The sequence below is a fragment of the Coregonus clupeaformis genome, chromosome 29, assembly GCF_020615455.1.
Source record: "Coregonus clupeaformis isolate EN_2021a chromosome 29, ASM2061545v1, whole genome shotgun sequence".
Lineage (NCBI taxonomy): Eukaryota > Metazoa > Chordata > Actinopteri > Salmoniformes > Salmonidae > Coregonus > Coregonus clupeaformis.
This window is the reverse complement of record NC_059220.1, coordinates 35,027,777-35,048,564: the sequence shown is the minus strand read 5'-3', so window position 1 is coordinate 35,048,564 and position 20,788 is coordinate 35,027,777. Positions and strand designations below refer to the sequence as shown.

The following is a 20,788-nucleotide window of genomic DNA, read 5'->3' as shown; positions in this document are numbered from 1 at the left end:
GTGGCTATTTGAAGAATCTCAAATATAAAATATATTTTGATTTGTTTAACACTTCTTTGGTTACTACATGATTCCATATGTGTTATTTCATAGTTTTGATGTCTTCACTATTATTCTACAATGTAGAAAATAGTAAAAAATAAAGAAAAACCCTTGAATGAGTAGGTGTTCTAAAACGTTTGACCGGTAGTGTATAGTCAACATATGTGTGTTAACTGTAAGTAATTTTGGATAAAACCATCTGGTTATTGACCATATTTATATCATTGTAAATGTACAACAAATTAGAAAAGCAGATGTATATTTGACAAGGTACCTTCATCCTCTGTTCCCCCTTCTTCAGCTGTCTGAAGAAGCTGTGTTCTCCTCCTCTCTCATCCCCTCCCTATACTCCTGGGCTCTGGCCTGTAGGAGAGGAACACAAGGAAGAGGGTAGTATGCTGAAGAGGGTGGGGTGTTCTGGGGGAGGTGTGGCGGGTAGTCTGGGGGACCATGAACCTTTAGCTCCCACTTTCCTATAGTGGGATGGTTATTTGTAATGGCTGTCAATGGTATTAAATGCCGATAATTGAAGAAGAAAAAAATGTTTCCAAGCAAAACAAAGATATTTACAAAATAAAATATAATAAATAAATGTTTTGATAATAAAAAATAGTTAAGTCCCCCAAATGTGGGGGGGTGGAGTTGATAGGATACAGTATGTTGTGTTCTGGAGTCAGGCTTTCTCTCTATCTGTCACGGATTCAGCCGAGGCTGCTCCTCCTCCTTGTTCGGGCAGGCTTCGGCGGTCGTCGTCCCCGGAGTACTAGCTACCACTGTTCGATGTCTCTTGTTTGTTTGGTTTTGTCTGTTTGTACACCTGTCCCTTGTTAGTGTTTGATTTTGTTTCCTATTTAGTTATCGTGTGTTGGGTCAGGTGTTATGTGTGATTATTATTGTCAGCTGTTGCCATTGATGGGTTTTCTCTCTCGTGTTGTTTGTATTCGAGAGTCCGCACTGCGTGCGCCTTTTCTTGTTTTTGCGCACTGTTGTGTGTGTGCGTAATTTGTTCATGCCTCCCGGTCGGGTTGGCTATTTCACCTGTGTGGAGTTACTATTTTTGGATTACTAAAGTCTGTTGACGAACACCCTTGTTCCTGCGCTTGATTCCCTGCACCACATCCACACTCAGCGTTCTGACAGAATCACACATCACACTATGGAATCAGCAGGAGCAACCGCGCCAACGGACATTATGGAGGACCGTCTTCGTGGGCAGGAGGACAGGATCAACCAGATCGGTCACGCCCTGGATCGGGTGATGAACACTCTCCACCGATGGGAGAGCAGTGGGGTACCCACGCCCCCACCTACCGGACCATCCCCATCGGTCAGTCCTCCTGTCTCCCTTCCGGAACCCAGCGGGATTCGGCTCTCGCTCCCGAGGGCGTACGACGGCTCCGCTGCCGGGTGTCAAGGGTTCCTGCTGCAAGTGGAGCTCTACCTCGCCACCGTACACCCGGCGCCCTCGGGACACGAGAGCGTCTCCGCCCTCATCTCCTGTCTCACCGGCAAGGCGTTGGAGTGGGCCAACGCCGAATGGAGGAGAATAGACGCCGCTACTATTACCTATGCGCAGTTCTCCCGCCGCTTCCGTGCCGTGTTTGACCATCCACCAGAAGGGAAGGCGGCGGGGGAGCGTCTGTTCTACCTCCGACAGGGGATGAGGAGCGCACAGGATTTTGCTTTGGAGTTCCGGACTCTAGCGGCAGATGCAGGGTGGAATGAGCGGGCCCTCATAGACCACTTCCGCTGCAGCCTCCGGGAGGACGTCCAGAGAGAGTTGGCGTGCAGGGATACCACGTTGTCGTTTGACCAACTGGTCGACATGGCCATTCGGCTGGACACCCTGCTCGCCACCCGTGGACGTCCCGGGTGGGGGTTGCCCATTCCACCTTCCGGCACCTCCGAGCCGAGCCCTATGGAGCTCGGAGGTGCTGGCGCTAGAGAAACGGAGGAGTAGGAACCTGAGGGGGCCGTTCCCTGCACCAACTGTGGCCGTGGAGGGCACACCGCGGCTAGGTGTTGGGGAAGGTCCCCCGGTGGAGGTGAAGGCAGGCCACGCATTGGGGAGTCCTCCCAGGTGAGTAGGCGCCCTACTTACCCAGAGCTTTCTGTCGTTCACATAACCTTGCCTGTTTGTTTCCCACAGGTTGCACCTCGTTCCCAGCATAAGGCGCTCGTAGATTCAGGCGCAGCTGGGAATTTTGTAGATCGCCAGTTCTGTGTAGAGTTAGGGATTCCTCTCCTTCCCGTTGATAAGCCTTTCCCTGTACATGCCCTAGATAGCCGTCCGTTAGGATCTGGGTTGATTAGGGAGGTCACAGCGCCCCTTAGGATGAAGACGCAGGGGGGTCATGAGGAGACGATTCAGCTCTATCTGATTGACTCTCCTGCGTATCCGGTGGTGCTGGGACTTCCCTGGTTAGTTACCCATGATCCTACTATTCCGTGTGAGAAAGCTCTTAAAGGGTGGTCTGTTCAGTGTGAGGGGCTATGTCTGGGTGTTTCCATAGGGGCGACCTCGGTGGAGAGTCCAAATCAAATGCCCGCACTGCATATTCCCCCAGTATGAGGATTTGACACTGGTGTTTAGTAAGACAAGGGCGGCGCAGCTGCCGCCTCATAGACAGGGGGATTGTGCGATAGATCTCCAGTTAGGAGCAGCACTCCCGCGGAGCCATGTGTATCCCTTGTCTCAAGAGGAGAGGAAAGCGATGGAAACTTACATCGCCGAGTCTCTGAGACAGGGATACATACGGGCCTCCACTTCACCCGCTTCCTCAAGCTTCTTTTTGTGAAGAAAAAGATGGAGGTTTGCGCCCATGTATTGATTACCGCGGTCTCAATCAGATTACGGTGAAGTACAGTTATCCACTTCCTCTGATTGCGACTATGACGGAGTCATTACACGGTGCTCAGTTCTTCACAAAATTGGATCTCAGGAGCGCATATAACTTGGTGCGCATTAGAGAGGGCGATGAATGGAAGACAGCATTTAGCACGACCTCCGGTCATTACGAGTATCTCGTCATGCCATATGGGTTAATGAATGCTCCCTCAGTCTTCCAATCCTTTGTAGATGAGATTTTCCGGGACATGCAGGGGCAGGGAGTAGTCGTGTACATAGACGATATTCTGGTGTACAGTTCTACCCGAGCTGAGCATGTAGCCCTGGTGCGCCGAGTGTTGAGGAGACTGTTGGAGCATGACCTATATGTCAAGGCAGAGAAATGCCTGTTCTTTCAGAAGTCGGTCTCCTTTTTGGGTTATCAGTTGTCTGCATCAGGGGTGAAGATGGAGGTTGACCGGGTGTCAGCTGTGCGTAATTGGCAAACCCCAACCACTGTGAAAGAGGTGCAACAGTTCTTGGGTTTTGCGAATTATTACCGGAGGTTTATCCGGGGGTTTTGGACAGGTGGCAGCTCCCATAACGTCTCTGTTGAAGGGGGGTCCGGTGCGCTTGCGGTGGTCAGCTGAGGCGGACAGGGCTTTTGGGAGACTGAAGGACCTGTTTACCTCGGCGCCGGTGTTGGCGCATCCGGATCCCGCTTTACCATTCCAGGTAGAGGTAGACGCGTCCGAGGCCGGTATTGGGGCCGTCCTCTCACAACGGTCTGGCACACCACCTAAGCTCCGCCCCTGTGCCTTTTATTCTAAGAAGCTCAGTCCGTCGGAGCGGAATTATGACGTAGGGGACAGGGAGCTGTTAGCCGTGGTACAGGCCCTAAAGGTGTGGAGGCATTGGCTTGAGGGGGCTCAACACCCTTTCCTCATTTTGACGGACCACCGTAACCTGGAGTACATCCGGGCAGCTAGGAGACTGAATCCTCGCCAGGCCCGCTGGACTATGTTTCTAGCCCGGTTTGTGTTTAAAATCACTTACATCCCTGGGTCCCAGAACGGGAAGGCAGATGCCCTGTCTCGGCGGTATGACACGGAGGAGAGGTCCGTTGAGCCCACTCCCATACTACCAAAGTCTTGTCTGGTGGCACCGGTGGTATGGGAGGTCGATGCAGAGATCGAGCGGGCGTTACGCACCGACCCAAGTCCTCCACAGTGTCCAGTGGGTCGGACGTACGTTCCGCTCGAGGTACGCGATCGCCTCATTTATTGGGCTCATACGTCCTCCTCCTCTGGACATCCAGGTATCGGCCGGACAGTTCACTGCCTTAGCACTAAGTACTGGTGGCCAACGTTAGCCAGGGATGTGAGGGTTTATGTCTCCTCCTGTTCGGTGTGTGCACAGTGTAAGGCGCCCAGACATTTGCCCAGGGGTAAGCTACAACCCCTGCCCGTTCCACAACGACCCTGGTCCCACCTCTCGGTGGACTTTGTTACAGACCTTCCCCCCTCACAGGGGAATACTACCATCCTGGTCGTTGTGGATCGGTTCTCGAAGGCCTGTCGTCTCCTTCCCATGCCGGGTCTCCCTACTGCCCTACAGACCGCTGAGGCTCTGTTTACCCATGTCTTCCGGCATTACGGGGTACCCGAGGATATAGTGTCTGATCGAGGCCCCCAGTTCACCTCCAGAGTGTGGAGAGCCTTTATGGAACGGTTGGGGGTTTCGGTGAGCCTTACCTCGGGTTACCACCCGGAGAGTAATGGGCAGGTTGAACGTGTCAACCAGGATGTGGGTAGGTTTCTGAGGTCTTATTGCCAGGGCCGGCCGGAGGAGTGGGCGAGATACGTTCCGTGGGCCGAGATGGCGCAGAACTCTCTCCGCCACTCCTCCACCCAACTAACCCCTTTCCAGTGTGTGTTAGGTACCAGCCGGTTCTGGCACCTTGGCACGAGAGCCAGATCGAGGCCCCTGCGGTGGATGAGTGGGTGCGGCGCTCGGAGGAGACATGGAACGCTGCCCACGTCCATCTGCAGCGGGCCATCCGTCGGCATAAGACGAGCGCCGATCTCCACCGGAGTGAGGGGCCTGTATACGCACCTGGAGATCGAGTCTGGCTCTCGACCAGAAACCTGCCCCTCCGCCTGCCCTGCCGGAAGCTGGGTCGGCGGTTTGTGGGGCCATTCGAAGTCCTGAGGAGGTTGAACGAGGTGTGTTACAGGTTAGGACTGCCTATTGATTACAGGAATATTAACCCCTCGTTCCATGTGTCTCTCCTCAGGCCGGTGGTAGCTGGTCCACTCCAGGATTATGAGATAGAGGAGATTCCTCCGCCCCCGTTGGACATCGAGGGGGCTCCGGCGTACACTATGAGGTCCATCCTTGATTCGAGACGCCGGATGGGGGGTCTCCAATATCTCGTGGAGTGGGAGGGGTACGGCCCGGAGGAGCGGTGCTGGGTGCCGAGGAGGGACATATTAGACCTGTCCCTGCTGACCGAGTTCCATCGGGGTCATCCTACTCGCCCTGCTCCGCATCGTCCTGGTCGTCCCCGAGGCCGGGATCGGCGCACGGCTGGAGCCGCGCGTCAAGGGGGGGTACTGTCACGGTTTCGGCCGAGGCTGCTCCTCCTCCTTGTTCGGGCAGGCTTCGGCGGTCGTCGTCCCCGGAGTACTAGCTACCACCGTTCGATGTTTCTTGCTTGTTTGGTTTTGTCTGTTTGTACACCTGTCCCTTGTTAGTGTTTGATTTTGTTTCCTATTTAGTTATCGTGTGTTGGGTCAGGTGTTATGTGTGATTATTATTTTCAGCTGTTGCCATTGATGGGTTTTCTCTCTCGTGTTGTTTGTATTCGAGAGTCCGCACTGCGTGCGCCTTTTCTTGTTTTTGCGCACTGTTGTGTGTGTGCGTAATTTGTTTATGCCTCCCTGTCGGGTTGGCTATTTCACCTGTGTGGAGTTACTATTTTTGGATTACTAAAGTCTGTTGACGAACACCCTTGTTCCTGCGCTTGATTCCCTGCACCACATCCACACTCAGCGTTCTGACATCTATCTGTCACGGATTCAGCCGAGGCTGCTCCTCCTCCTTGCTCGGGCAGGCTTCGGCGTTCGTCGTCCCCGGAGTACTACTGTTTCGGTGTTTGTCTTGTTTGGTCTTTATTGTTTACACCTGTTTTCCATTATGTTTTATTGTGTTCCCTTTATAACCCTCTGTTTCTCATTGTGTATTGTGCATAATTGTTTTGGTCTTTTCGGCAGTTGCCCATGTGTGCGGGTTGTATCGTTCCTCTCCGTATGAGGTTGCCTTTGTATTTTGGATTTGCACTGTATCCAGTAAAGTATCTGCCAGTAGCTCGGTGTCCTGCTCTTGACTTCGCCTACCGCATACACGTCGCTTTGACAGAATTACGCACCATAAGACATGGAGTCAGCAGGAGCGGCGGTGCCAGCTGGATCAATGGAAGAGCGCGTAGAACAACAAGCGGCCATGATCCAGGCTCTCGGCACCGCCATGGAACGGGTGGTGAACACCATGGAGCGATGGGAAAGAAGAGGTTTGCCTACACCTCCTCCGACGATACCACCACCATCAGCTATGTCCATCGCTTCATCTCCGGGGTCCAGTGGGATTCGGCTCTCGCTCCCGAGGGCTTATGATGGCACAGCTGCCGGGTGTCAGGGTTTCCTGCTCCAGGTGGAACTCTACCTGGCAATCATCCACCCGGCGCCCTCGGGATACGAGAGTGTGTCCGCCCTCATCTCCTGTCTGTCTGGCAAGGCGCTGGAGTGGGCCAACGCCGAGTGGGGGGGAATAGACGCTTCTACTGTCAACTATGCAGAGTTCACCCGCCGCTTCAGGGCAGTATTCGATCATCCACCAGAGGGTAAAGCGGCGGGTGAGCGTCTATTCCACCTCCGACAGGGGAAGAGGAGCGCGCAGGAGTTCGCACTGGACTTCCGGACGCTGGCTGCCAACACGGGATGGAATGAGAGGGCCCTCATCGACCACTACAGATGTAGGCTGAGGGAGGACGTGCGTCGGGAATTGGCCTGCAGGGACACCAACCTAAACTTCAATCAACTGGTGGACATGTCGATTTGCCTGGACACCCTGTTGGCTACCCGCGGACGTCCGGACTCGGGGCCGTCCATTCCATCCCCCAGCACTTCCGAGCCGACCCCTATGGTGCTCGGAGGTGCTGGTACTAGGAGAGAGACCAGGAGAGAGGCCGTCCCCTGCACCAACTGTGGCCGCAGAGGACACACTGCTGGTCGGTGCTGGGGAGGGTCTCCTCGGAATCGAGGCAGTAGGCCGCGCACTGATGAGTCATTTCAGGTGAGTAGGCGCCCAACTCACCCAGAGCTCCCTGTTGCGCATATGTGTATTAAAGTTGTGTTTCCCGAGGTTTCTCCTCATTCCCAGCATAAGGCGCTAGTCGAATTCAGGCGCAGCTGGGAATTTTATCGATCGCCAGTTCACCCATAAGTTAAGGATTCCTATTGTTCCAGTGGATGTGCCCTTCCCTATCCATGCCCTAGATAGCCGCCCTTTGGGGTCTGTGTTGATTAGGGAGGTCACGGCGCCTCTCAGGATGAAAATGCAGGAGGGCCATGAGGAGATAATTTGTTTGTATTTGATTGACTCTCCTGCGTTTCCCGTGGTGTTGGGGCTTCCCTGGTTGACGTCTCATGACCCCAACATTTCATGGCAACAGAGGGCTCTCAAGGGGTGGTCTGATCAGTGTGTCGGGAGGTGTGTGGGTGTTACCGTAGGGGCCACGACGGTGGAAAGTCCGAACCAAGTTCCCACCATGCACATTCCACCTGAATATGCCAATTTGGCTCTCGCCTTCTGTAAAAAGAAGGCGACTCAATGACCCCCCCATTGACAGGGGGATTGTGCAATAAACCTCCAAGTAGGCGCTGCGCTTCCCCGTAGTCATGTGTATCCTCTGTCTCAGGAGGAGACGGCGGCTATGGAAACATATGTCGCCGAATCGCTGAGACAGGGATACATACGGCCGTCCACTTTCCCTGCATCCTCAAGTTTCTTTTTTGTGAAGAAGAAAGATGGGGGTTTACGCCCGTGTATTGACTACCGTGGTCTCAATCAGATCACCATCAAATACAGCTATCCTCTCCCTCTGATTGCTAGTATGACAGAGTCATTACACAGGGCGCGATTCTTCACAAAATTGGATCTCAGGAGCGCGTACAACCTGGTGCGCATTAGGGAGGGAGATGAGTGGAAGACAGCATTCAGTACCACCTTGGGTCACTATGAGTACCTCGTCATGCCATACGGTTTAATGAATGCTCCTTCAGTCTTCCAATTGTTTGTGGATGAGATTTTCCGGGACTTGCATGGACAGGGTGTAGTGGTGTATATTGATGACATTCTAATATACTCCGCTACCCGCGCAGAGCATGTGTCCCTGGTTTGTCGGGTTCTTGGTAGACTGTTGGAGAATGACCTGTATGCAAAGGCGGAGAAATGTCTGTTCTTCCAGGAGTCATTCTCCTTCCTGGGACACCGGTTGTCCGCGTCAGGGGTGGAGATGGAGATTGACCGTGTTTCAGCCATGCGCAATTGGCAGACTCCCTCCACGGTGAAGGAGGTGCAGCGGTTCTTGGGTTTTGCCAATTTCTACCGGAGGTTTATCTGGGGCTTTGGGCAGGTAGCAGCTCCCATTACCTCCCAGCTAAAGGGGGGGTCTGGTGCGTCTGCAATGGTCGGCTGAGGCAGACAGGGCTTTTAGGCATCTGAAGGACCTGTTTACCTCGGTTCCGGTGCTGGCACATCCGGATCCCTCTTTGGCGTTCCAAGTTGAGGTGGATGCGTCCGAGGCTGGGATCGGTGCTGTACTGTCTCAGCGCTCGGGTACGCCACCTAAACTCCGCCCCTGTGCTTTCTTTTCTAAGAAGCTCAGTCCAGCGGAGCGCAATTATGATGTGGGGGACAGGGAGCTGTTAGCTGTGGTGCAAGCCCTGAAGGTGTGGAGGCATTGGCTTGAGGGGGCTAAACACCCTTTTCTCATTTTGACTGACCATCGTAACCTGGAGTACATCCGGGCGGCGAGGAGGCTGAACCCTCGCCAGGCTAGGTGGGCTATGTTTTTCACCCGATTTGTATTTACGCTCACCTATAGACCAGGGTCACAGAACGCTAGGGCAGACGCTAAGGCAGACTATATGACACAGAGGAGAGGTCCATTGAGCCTACTCCCATACTTCTGGAGTCTTGTCTGGTGGCACCGGTGGTATGGGAGGTTGATGCGGACATCGAGCGGGCTTTACGTACCGATCCTACTCCCCCACAGTGTCCAGAGGGTCGGAAGTACGTGCCGCTCGAGGTTCGTGATCGATTAATATATTGGGCTCACATGTCACCTTCCTCTGGCCATCCTGGTATTGGTCGGACAGTGCACTGCCTTAGTGGAAAGTACTGGTGGCCCACTTTAGCTAAGGACGTGAGGGTTTATGTTTCTTTTTTTTTATTTATTTTTTGGTCATTTAGCAGACGCTCTTATCCAGAGCGACTTACAGGAGCAATTAGGGTTAAGTGCCTTGCTCAAGGGCACATCGACAGATATTTCACCTAGTCGGCTCGGGGATTAGAACCAGCGACCTTTCGGTTACTGGCACAATGCTCTTACCCACTAAGCTACCTGTTTCCTCCTGCTCGGTGTGCGCCCAGTGTAAGGCGCCTAGACACCTACCCAGAGGGAAATTACAACCCCTACCCATTCCACAACGACCGTGGTCTCACCTCTCGGTGGATTTTGTCACGGACCTTCCCCCCTCCCAGGGGAACATAACGATCTCGGTCGTTGTGGATTGGTTTTCAAAGGCCTGCTGTCTCATTCCTATGCCAGGTCTCCCTACAGCCCTACAAACTGCTGACGCCCTGTTTACACACGTCTTCCGGCACTACGGGGTACCTGAGGATATAGTGTCTGATCGGGGTCCCCAGTTCACCTCTAGAGTCTGGAGGGCGTTTATGGAACGTCTGGGGGTCTCGATTAGCCTTACCTCAGGTTTTCACCCCGAGAGTAATGGGCAGGTGGAGAGAGTGAACCAGGATGTGGGTAGGTTTCTGAGGTCCTATTGCCAGGACCGGCAGGGGGAGTGGTCGGAATATATACCCAAGGCAGAGATAGCCCAAAACTCACTCCGCCACTCCTCAACTAACCTTACACCTTTTCAGTGTGTGCTAGGTTATCAGCCGGTCCTGGCACCTTGGCATCAGAGCCAGATCGAAGCCCCTGCGGTGGACGAGTGGTTTCGGCGCTCAGAAGAAACCTGGAACGCTGCGCATGTCCATCTACAGCGAGCGATCAGGCGGCAAAAGGCGAGCGCCGATCGCCACCGCAGTGAGGCTCCGGTGTATGCACGGGGAGATCGGGTCTGGCTCTCGACCCGAAACCTGCCCCTTCGCCTGCCCTGCCGGAAGCTGGCTCGGCGGTTTGTGGGGCCATTTAAAGTCCTGAGGAGATTGAACGAGGTATGTTATAGGTTACAACTGCCCATTAATTACCGCATTAACCCCTCGTTCCATGTGTCTGTCCTCAGGCCGGTAGTAGCTGGTCCACTCCAGGAGAGTGAGGTACGAGAGGCTCCTCCGCCCCTGTTGGACATCGAGGGGGCTCCGGCCTACTCAGTCCGTTCCATCTTGGATTCGAGGCGTCGGATGGGGGGCCTGCAGTATCTCGTGGAGTGGGAGGGGTACGGTCCGGAGGAACGGTGCTGGGTCCCTAGGAGGGACATCCTAGATCCCTCCATGTTGAGGGATTTCCACCGAAGTCATCCGACTCGCCCTGCTCCGCGTCCTCCTGGCCGTCCCAGAGGCCGGGGTCGGCGCACGGCTGGTACCGCGCGTCAAGGGGGGGGTAATGTCACGGATTCAGCCGAGGCTGCTCCTCCTCCTTGCTCGGACAGGCTTCGGCGTTCGTCGTCCCCGGAGTACTAGCTGCTGCCGATCTATGTTTCGGTGTTTGTCTTGTTTGGTCTTTATTGTTTACACCTGTTTCCCATTATGTTTTATTGTGTTCCCTTTATAACCCTCTGTTTCTCATTGTGTATTGTGCGTAATTGTTTTGGTCTTTTCGGCAGTTGCCCATGTGTGCGGGTTGTATCGCTCCTCTCCGTATGAGGTTGCCTTTGTACTTTGGATTTGCACTGTATCCAGTAAAGTATCTGCCAGTAGCTCGGTGTCCTGCTCTTGACTTCGCCTACCGCATACACGTCGCTTTGACACTATCTCTGTTCTCTGACCTCAGACTCCTCTATCGAATGCACACACACACTCCTCACTAGAGGATATGAGGAATATGAATCTGCTTTAAGGAACCATCTCTGAAAGAACAACAAATCCCCCAGTAACGCTGTAGAGACCACATCAACCACACTCTCTTCCCCCTGCTCTCCCCCCTCCTGTTCGGAGGCTTTGATCGCTGGGTCTGTGACGTTGGTTTAGCTTGGAGAGATCCAGTACTGTAGTCTGGAGTACCTCCAGAGGACTAGTTCAGTAGAGTGAAGCAGGAACACACACATACATCCTGACACTCCTTCACTACAAGGGTTCCAAAATGGTTATTTGGCTGTCCCCAGAGGAGAACCCTTTTTGGTTCTAGGTACAATCATTTTGGGTTCCATGTAGAGCCCTCTGTGGAAAGGGTTCTGCATGGAACCAAAAAGGGTTCTACTTTGAACCAAAATGGTTCTACCAGGAACCAGAAATTATTATTTAAAGGGTTATCCTATGAGGACAGCCGAAGAACCCTTTTAGGTTCTAGATAGCACCTTTTTTTTAAGAGTGTACCATGTTCTCAGAGAAAACCAGCAGATAATATATTAATAGAATGTAGGATCTCTACTACTACACACATTACTTTGTTTGTTTGTCTGTCTGTATGTCTCCACAGAGCTGACAAGGGTGTTGTACCTACTGTAGTGATGTTACTATTATGTTTGGTTATCCTACACTTTCTGTCAGTGAGAGGAATCCTCCTTTCTCTTCTGGTAACACTCTCTCCCTGTCCTGTTTCTCTCTCTCTCTCTCCCTGTCCTGTTTCTCACTCTCTCTCTCTCTCTCTCTCTCTCTCTCTCTCTCTCTCTCTCTCTCTCTCTCTCTCTCTCTCTCTCTCTCTCTCTCTCTCTCTCTCTCTCTCTCTCTCTCTCTCTCTCTCTCTCTCTCTCTCTCTCTCTCGCTCTCTCCCTTCTGGCACTGCTAACTCTAATGGAAAAGAGAGTAATTTGTACAACAGTGAGAAAAGCCACACAAGATAACATTTCCTTTGTCTGTCTATGTGTCTGTCCATCTGTCTATCTACCACAGGAGCTGCGTGTGCGATTTCAACAAAAATGTCAGTTGCCACATAACACTGTGGTCAGTCGGTACAGTATGAAACCCCTCCCTAACAACACATACTTAAACCCTGCCCTGGGGCCCTTCTTTCCTGCTCTTCCCTGTCTGCTGTCTGCAGCATCACCACGACACAACACCTCTGAAACCAGGCTAGCGCTGAAAGGAGACATCAACAAAACTATTATTAGCACACTACATGCTAATAATAGTATGTTACACACATTAAGCTATGATGGCTTGTGGTCTATCACTCATTCCTCTCAAGGTAGATTGATTGGTTGTTCTGGAGCTGGTTGACATAGCAACCTGGATGACATACCATGGATGACCTCTGTGATTGGTAGGTCTTCCTGCATCCTCGTCTCTCGTTGGCTGACAGCCTGGCTTCCTTCCAGGTACTTTCACCAGAACTATGCAGGTTATTCCACCCTTGGTCTGTCTGCAGACTCCTGCTCTCTCTCTCTCTCTCTCCCTCTCTTCATCTCTCTCTCTCTTTCTCGCTCTCTTTCTATGTCTCTATCCATCTCTCTGTACTTTCTGTGAACTCTGGGAAGTCCCTTGAACTCTGTGAGCGTCTCAGCCCACTAACTCCATTCCTCTAACCATCAAATTATGAAAAGAGGGGGGTGATAGAGAGAGAGAGAGAGAGAGAGAGAGAGAGAGAGAGAGAGAGAGAGAGAGAGAGAGAGAGAGAGAGAGAGAGAGAGAGAGAGAGAGAGAGAGAGAGAGAGAGAGAGAGAGAGAGAGAGAGAGAGAGAGAGAGAGAGAGAGAGAGAGAGAGACAGCTAGGAGGAGTGTGAGGGTAAAGAAAGAAGGACAGACACAGAGATTAAGGGAGATAGAGACAGAAATTGCACGGTTTCTAGTGCGTATTTATTTACACTTACTCAAATTCAATCATACCCTCTAAAGCCCCTCTATGCCCTGGCTATATCTCTCTCTCTCTCTCTCTCTCTCTCTTAAACACACACACACACACACACACACACAGTGTCCTCTGGCTCTGACCAGTGGATAATAGTAGTGGTCCTCTCCCCAGGCTGGGCTGGACCAACCGTTCTGGGGCTGAGTTTATCACCACTCCACCCCAGTCGATGAGCGCTCCAGAGCATATTTATTAACGGATCAGACGAATCCATTGGTGTAAATTACCCCTGGCCTCACAGCCACAGCTCTGAGAGACAGGCCTGAACCCAGGGCCCTGTCGAGGATACACACACACACAAAAACACAGTAACACACACAGCAGTCTTACCAAGGGTGATGTGTGTGAGGCACTAGTCGATGCCTGGAGCTGCATCTGACCTCTCCACCCTCTTAAGGAACTGCTCTGTCGTCCTGAAGAATATGCCCACGCACACACACACACACACATTACAGCTTTGTAATGGAGATGTGGTGTTGTGTTGTTAATGATTTCTGCAGACACTCCTGATTCTGCCCACAGCACGATGCTGTTTAACGGAGGAGTCGTCCAGTTTGTTTGTCCTGGTCTGACTATTACTGTCCTCATCCTCTGTCCTATCCTCTGTCACCGTCTCTGTCCCATCTCTAGCCCAATATCTCTCTCTAGGGTCTGATAATCTGTTCTCTGTAACCTCCTCTCCTCTCTCTACCCCTGACTCCACCGTGCTCCCACTGTCTGTAGTGTTTCTACATGTTTGCATTGTACAGTTCTCCAAGTGTGTTGTTGTGCCATGTTTGTTGTTCTTGGGCTGATGCCAGTGGTGAGACATCAAACAGAACTGTTCCTCCAGAGGGGTTGGAGAGTAGTCAGGGTTCCAATAACACAAAACTACATGTGGTGCTTTAGGGCTAGTGGTTTGGCCCGGCATTAATATTATTATGCTTTTGGAGAAGAGATTCCTGCACATGACACTCTGTACTTTCAAATAAACATCCATTAAAGTGCAATGTTTCTGCAGTCTACTTTTTTTTTTATGTTCCTACGCACCTGCAATAAGACAGTGGATGCAGAATTATTCAGACATTTTGTGACATTACATCCTTATTCTAAAATTGATTATTATTTTATTTTTTATCCCTCATCAATCGTCACACAATACACCATTATGACAAAGCTCTAGCATTGAAGGTCCCCAAGAACACAGTGGCCTCCATCATTCTCAAATGGAAGAAGTTTGAAACCACCAAGACTCTTCCTAGAGCTGGCCGCCCGGCCAAACTGAGAAATCGGGGGATAAGGACCTTGGTCAGGGAAGTGACCAAGAACCCAATGGTCACTCTGACAGAGCTCCAGAGTTCCTCTGTGGAGATGGGAGAACCTTCCAGAAGGACAACCATCTCTGCAGCACTCCACCAATCAGGCCTTTATGGTAGAGTGGCCAGACGGAAACCACTCCTCAGTAAAAGGCACATGACAGCCCACTTGGAGTTTGCCAAAAGGCACCTAAAGGACTTTCAGACTATGAGAAACAAGATTCTCTGGTCTGATGAAACCAAGATTGAACTCTTTGGCCTGAATGACAAGCATCACGTCTGGAGGAAACCTGGCACCATCCCTACGGTGAAGCATGGTGGTGGCAGCATCATACTGTGGGGATATTTTTCAGTGGCAGGGACTGGGAGACTAGTCAGGATTGAGGGAAAGATGAACGGAGCACAGTACACAGAGATCCTTGATGAAAACCTGCTCCAGAGTGCTCAGGACCTCAGACTGGGGCGAAGGTTCACCTTCCAACAGGACAACGACCCTAAGCACACAGCCAAGACAATAGAGGAGTGGCTTCGGGACAAGTCTTTGAATGTCCTTGAGTGGCCCAGCCAGAGCCTGGACTTGAACCCGATCGAACATCTCTGGAGAGACCTGAAAATAGCTGTGCCGCGACGCTCCCCATCCAATCTGACAGAGCTTGAGAGGATCTGCAGAGAAGAATGGGAGAAACTCCCCAAATACAGGTGTGCCAAGCTTGTAGCGTCATACCCAAGAAGACTCGAGGCTGTAATTGCTGCCAAAGGTGCTTCAACAAAGTACTGAGTAAAGGATCTGATTACTTATGTAAATGTGATATTTCAGTTATTTATTTTTAATATACCCTGCTCAAAAAAATAAAGGGAACACTAAAATAACACATCCTAGATCTGAATGAATGAAATAATCTTATTAAATACTTTTTTCTTTACATAGTTGAATGTGCTGGCAACAAAATCACACAAAAATTATCAATGGAAATCAAATGTATCAACCCATGGAGGTCTGGATTTGGAGTCACCCTCAAAATTAAAGTGGAAAACCACACTACAGGCTGATCCAACTTTGATGTAATGTCCTTAAAACAAGTCAAAATGAGGCTCAGTAGTGTGTGTGGCCTCCACGTGCCTGTATGACCTCCCTACAACGCCTGGGCATGCTCCTGATGAGGTGGCGGATGGTCTCCTGAGGGATCTCCTCCCAGACCTGGACTAAAGCATCCGCCAACTCCTGGACAGTCTGTGGTGCAACGTGGCATTGGTGGATGGAGCGAGACATGATGTCCCAGATGTGCTCAATTGGATTCAGGTCTGGGGAACTGGCGGGCCAGTCCATAGCATCAATGCCTTCCTCTTGCAGGAACTGCTGACACACTCCAGCCACATGAGGTCTAGCATTGTCTTGCATTAGGAGGAACCCAGGGCCAACCGCACCAGCATATGGTCTCACAATGGGTCTGAGGATCTCATCTCGGTACCTAATGGCAGTCAGGCTACCTCTGGCGAGCACATGGAGGGCTGTGCGGCCCTCCATGAAATGCGGCCCTCCAAGAAATGCCACCCCACACCATGACTGACCAACCGCCAAACCAGGTCATGCTGGAGGATGTTGCAGGCAGCAGAACGTTCTCCACGGCATCTCCAGACTCTGTCATGTCTGTCACGTGCTCAGTGTGAACCTGCTTTCATCTGTGAAGAGCACAGGGCGCCAGTGGCGAATTTGCCAATCTTGGTGTTCTCTGGCAAATGCCAAACATCCTGCACGGTGTTGGGCTGTAAGCACAACCCCCACCTGTGGACGTCGGGCCCTCATACCACCCTCATGGAGTCTGTTTCTGACATGCACATTTGTGGCCTGCTGGAGGTCATTTTGCAGGGCTCTGGCAGTGCTCCTCCTGCTCCTCCTTGCACAAAGGCGGCGGTAGCAGTCCTGCTGCTGGGTTGTTGCCCTCCTACTGCCTCCTCCACGTCTCCTGATGTACTGGCCTGTTTCCTGGTAGCGCCTCCATGCTCTGGACACTACGCTGCCATCCTGGATGAGCTGCACTACCTGTGCCACTTGTGTGGGTTGTAGACTCCGTCTCATGCTACCACTAGAGTGAAAGCACCGCCAGCATTCAAAAGTGACCAAAACATCAGCCAGGAAGCATAGGAACTGAGAAGTGGTCTGTGGTCACCACCTGCAAACCAGTCCTTTATTGGGGGTGTCTTGCTAATTGCCTATAATTTCCACCTGTTGTCTATTCCATTTGCACAACAGCATGTGACATTTATTGTCAATCAGTGTTGCTTCCTAAGTGGACAGTTTGATTTCACAGAAGTGTGATTGACTTGGAGTTACATTGTGTTGTTTAAGTGTTCCCTTTATTTTTTTTAGCAGTGTATTTGCAAACATTTCTAAAAACCTGTTTTTGCTTTGTCATTATGTAGTATTGATGAGGGATTTTATTTTTTTTTCATTTTAGAATAAGGCTGTAACATAACAAAATGTGGAAAAAGTCAAGGGGTCTGAATACTGAATTTACATGGTTGAGTGATTCATGTAAATCGGGGCAGAGTGATGTGAAATGTAACTTGTGAATAAGTGTATTACACTTATTTCTAGATTAAATCAGTGTTTCATCTAGAAATACATGTTTCACATTGCAATACATGTTCATATAAAGTAATTGCCTTTCACAATGCAATGCTCACATTACTTTTGATATGATTCTCTTGTCTTTTGTTAAAATACATTTTACTATTACTTAACCCAACTGCTCTTAATTAATGATCACTTAAACGTTTGGTAAACCTATAGATTTTACATGTAAACTGGTTTGTCTACTACAGATTTTGAGAACTATATACTGAAAATGTATGCCTGTAAAGTAGAAACATAACAATTATGATATAAACTCGAATGTACTACTTTGATGATGACTATTATGATTTTACTTCACAATACGTTTTTTTTTCTTCAGATATTGACAAGATCAGAGATGTACTGTATGTTACCAATCAAATCAAATCAAAGTGTATTGGTTGGGTACACAGATTAGCAGATGTTACAGCAGGTGCAGCAAAATGATTGTGTTTCTAGCTCCTACAGTGCAGTAATACAATATCAATACAATACCAATTATCCAGAAAGTCCCAAACAAGAAAGAAATGCATCCCCTATACAGTAAACATGTATCCAAAATGAAGTTGCTGGGGTCTTTTTGATGGGGGTGGGGGTTCACACTTCTTTATTAAAATTGTATTGGCCAATACAGTACTGTAATACATTTTGGTATGTGACCCCAGTGGGAATCAAACCCACAACTCTGGGGTTGCTAGTGCCATGCTCTTATGAACTGAGACACGTACAGGACCACTACAATAAATACGTACAATACAATACTGTAAAATACAATACCATTACTATACAGGTGGATGATCCCCATGAGCGTACTACCCTCCTTCAGGCCATGGATGAGGCATGCAATGACTTCAATCCAGACCTATGTCAGGCTTGGATTCGCCATGCTAAAAGGTTTTTCCCCAGGTGCATGAAAAATTAGGATATTTACTGCGATTTCGATGAGAACCTATGGCCAAATGCTCAAGACAGGCTTGATGCAAACTAGTGCCTGCTAAACATTATGTTTCTTTCATTTGATTACATTGTGAAATATGTTTTCAATGATCACACATGGGATAGAAATTATGAAAATGTGATGTTCAGACAATTTTAATGGGTAGTGCAACTGTATTGCCTAATGTGAAAACAGTGTAATGTACTGTAATTAACAGTACTGTAGCATACTAAATTCAAATGGCAATTTTGAAACATGTATCTTATATTTTTTTGCTATTGGATTAACTGGGTTGTTAAAATAACTAAATTGAGAAGATATCATTATGTTGTGTTTTGGTAATTAAACCAATGTACTCATTATAAACTTATATTTTGGATCAATGGTTGTGTCATGAAAGATGTCTACAAACAAAATGCACAATGAAAGGTTTTGAATGTAAGACTGGCTGGTGTTACCAGTTTGGAGTTTTGTACTATGAGTTTTGAAAATTCACCACATACTTGTGAAAATGGTACCAAAGTGATTAAAATAAATTGTAGGAAAGCTCTGTCAGTATTAACCGCTGTTCCAGAGAGAGCAAGACTCTCTTTTTCTCCCCAATTGGTAGTTACAGTCTTGTCCCATCGCTGCAACTCCCCTACGGACTCGGGAGAGGCGAAGGTCAAGAGCCATGCGTCCTCCGAAACACAACCCTGCCAAGCCGCACTGCTTCTTGACACACTGCTCGCTTAACCCGGAAGCCAGACGCACCAATGTGTCAGAGGAAACACTGTCCAGCTGGCGACCGAAGTCAGCTTGCAGGCGCCCAGCCCACCACAAGGAGTCGCTAGAGCGACGGCACTGGGTCAATTGTGTGCCGCCTCATGGGTCTCCCGGTCACGGCCGGCTGTGACACAGCCTGGGATCAAACCCGGGCGATGCAGTGCCTTAGAACGCTGCGCCACTCGGGAGGCCAGGACCGAGCATGTCTAACAGCGCTCTCTGCTGTAACATGTGATTCCTGGAAACTCTCCTATGGGAGTGGATATGTCTCTTTCTCTCTCTTTTGCTCTCTCTTTCTCTCTCATTCAATCACCACATCTAGGATTGTTTCAGTGTGCCAGCTCTCTGCAGTGACTTCTATTGGCTTGAAATGGTATTACAGAGAGAAACAATACATTTACATTTACATTTTAGTACCTAACTAACAATACAGTGATGTCCATAATAAATAAGTGATTTATTTGTACAGTGCTAACACTCTCTCCATCCCTTTCTTACCTTCTCCCGCTGTTTAGCCTTCATCCTCTCATACTCATTTTCCTCTGCCTGTCTCCGTTGCCGGTCCATCTCCTCTTTTCTCAGCTTAACACACACAACACAAGTAGACAACTTGCTCATACTGTCTGTTAAAGGCTATTTAGAAGGCATCATCAAAAGATGAGCAGAATGTGAGTGTTTTACATGCCATGCACATTGCACAAGTTGGATGGTATATGCAATATCTTGGGACATAATCTAATAAGTAAGTCTCTACTTTAAAATGTGACGATGGAGTACCTGTTTCTGCAGTTTAGCTTGGCGTAACTCCACCAGCTGCCTCTCCCTGGCCTCAGCCAATGACACAGCACCACCTTATAGAGATACATGTATTAGAGGATGATATTATTAATGTGTGTGTGTGTGTGTGGAAAGAAATGACCAACTGCAGACATTTTGTTGGTCCTCACAAGGTCAAATACTATTTCTAGGGAGTGTATGGTTAAGGTTAGAATTAGTGTTAGTGTTAGGGTTAGAATTAGGTTTAGGTTTAGGGTTAGAGTTAGGAGATAGGGTTATGTTTAGGGTTAAGGTTAGGTTTTTGGGTTAAGGTTAGGGTTAGGGTTAAGGTTAAGATTAGGGTTAGGGTAAGGGTTGGGTTTAGGGTTAGGGGTTAGGGAAAATAGTATTTTCAATGGAACTGAATTGTATGTCCCCACAAGATTAGCTGTACAAGATTGTGTGTGTGTGTGTGTGTGTGTGTACCTAGCTTCTCTGGGGCGATTTGGACAGGGCCAGGTCTGTTTACTTCCTTCCATCTCTGTAAGTCCTCCTCTTCTTTCTGAACCACTGCAGGGTTAGACAGCAGGGTGAGTATATTACAATATTTTATTACTACTACTATTACCAGTAACAAGACTAGAGGGAGGGATGGAGGGAAGGAAGGAGGGGTAATAGGTAATAGAGGTATAGATGGAGGGGTGGAGGGAGGGATAGATGGAGAGATATCATAACAATGCTATAATGAGATTTACTCATGTGTAGTTTACTCCGTCAACATTCAATTGGTGGTATCATGGTGAACCCATCTGAACTGAGTGAGAGAGAGGAGAGAGAGGGAAATGTAAATGCCTCCCCCTACTTAAACATTTAATAAGCCTCATAATTTTCTGTGCCAAGGGGGTTTACCAGACTAGAGGTGTGGTATTGAAACTCATTAATGCATGCACACACTATTCTTGTACACCCAAAAATAACAAAAACGTTTGTCCGTGTGCACATGCGTGCATCTATCCCTTCCCGGTCACGGGAACCAGAAATACTGGAATATTATGACCAGAACAGAGGATGAAACGAAACTGAAACTTACAGTATGCGGGAATATAATGTTGTATACCTATTTAATATAATAATTTATATTCCATAATTTTACATAAGACTACCCTCGCCTGACACATTTTCCGCCCTTTTTTTGATACTGCAGTTGAAGAAGATAATATTATATCCATAATATCCCGAATGA

The 20,788-nt window shown here is 49.4% G+C and overlaps 1 protein-coding gene across 1 annotated transcript; it reads right to left on the bottom strand.

Moving 5' to 3' along the window:
- Positions 1-229: 229 nt before the first annotated feature.
- Positions 230-20,304, bottom strand: LOC121572529 (epithelial-stromal interaction protein 1-like). Its single transcript, XM_041884583.1, has 5 exons — positions 20,301-20,304; positions 20,032-20,115; positions 19,567-19,640; positions 19,288-19,371; positions 230-405 (listed from the first exon to the last, which is right to left on the bottom strand). The coding sequence occupies exons 1-5, from the start codon at positions 20,302-20,304 to the stop codon at positions 340-342; spliced, it is 312 nt and encodes a 103-aa protein (XP_041740517.1). The 3' UTR covers positions 230-339.
- Between the last annotated feature and the right edge of the window lie 484 nt (positions 20,305-20,788).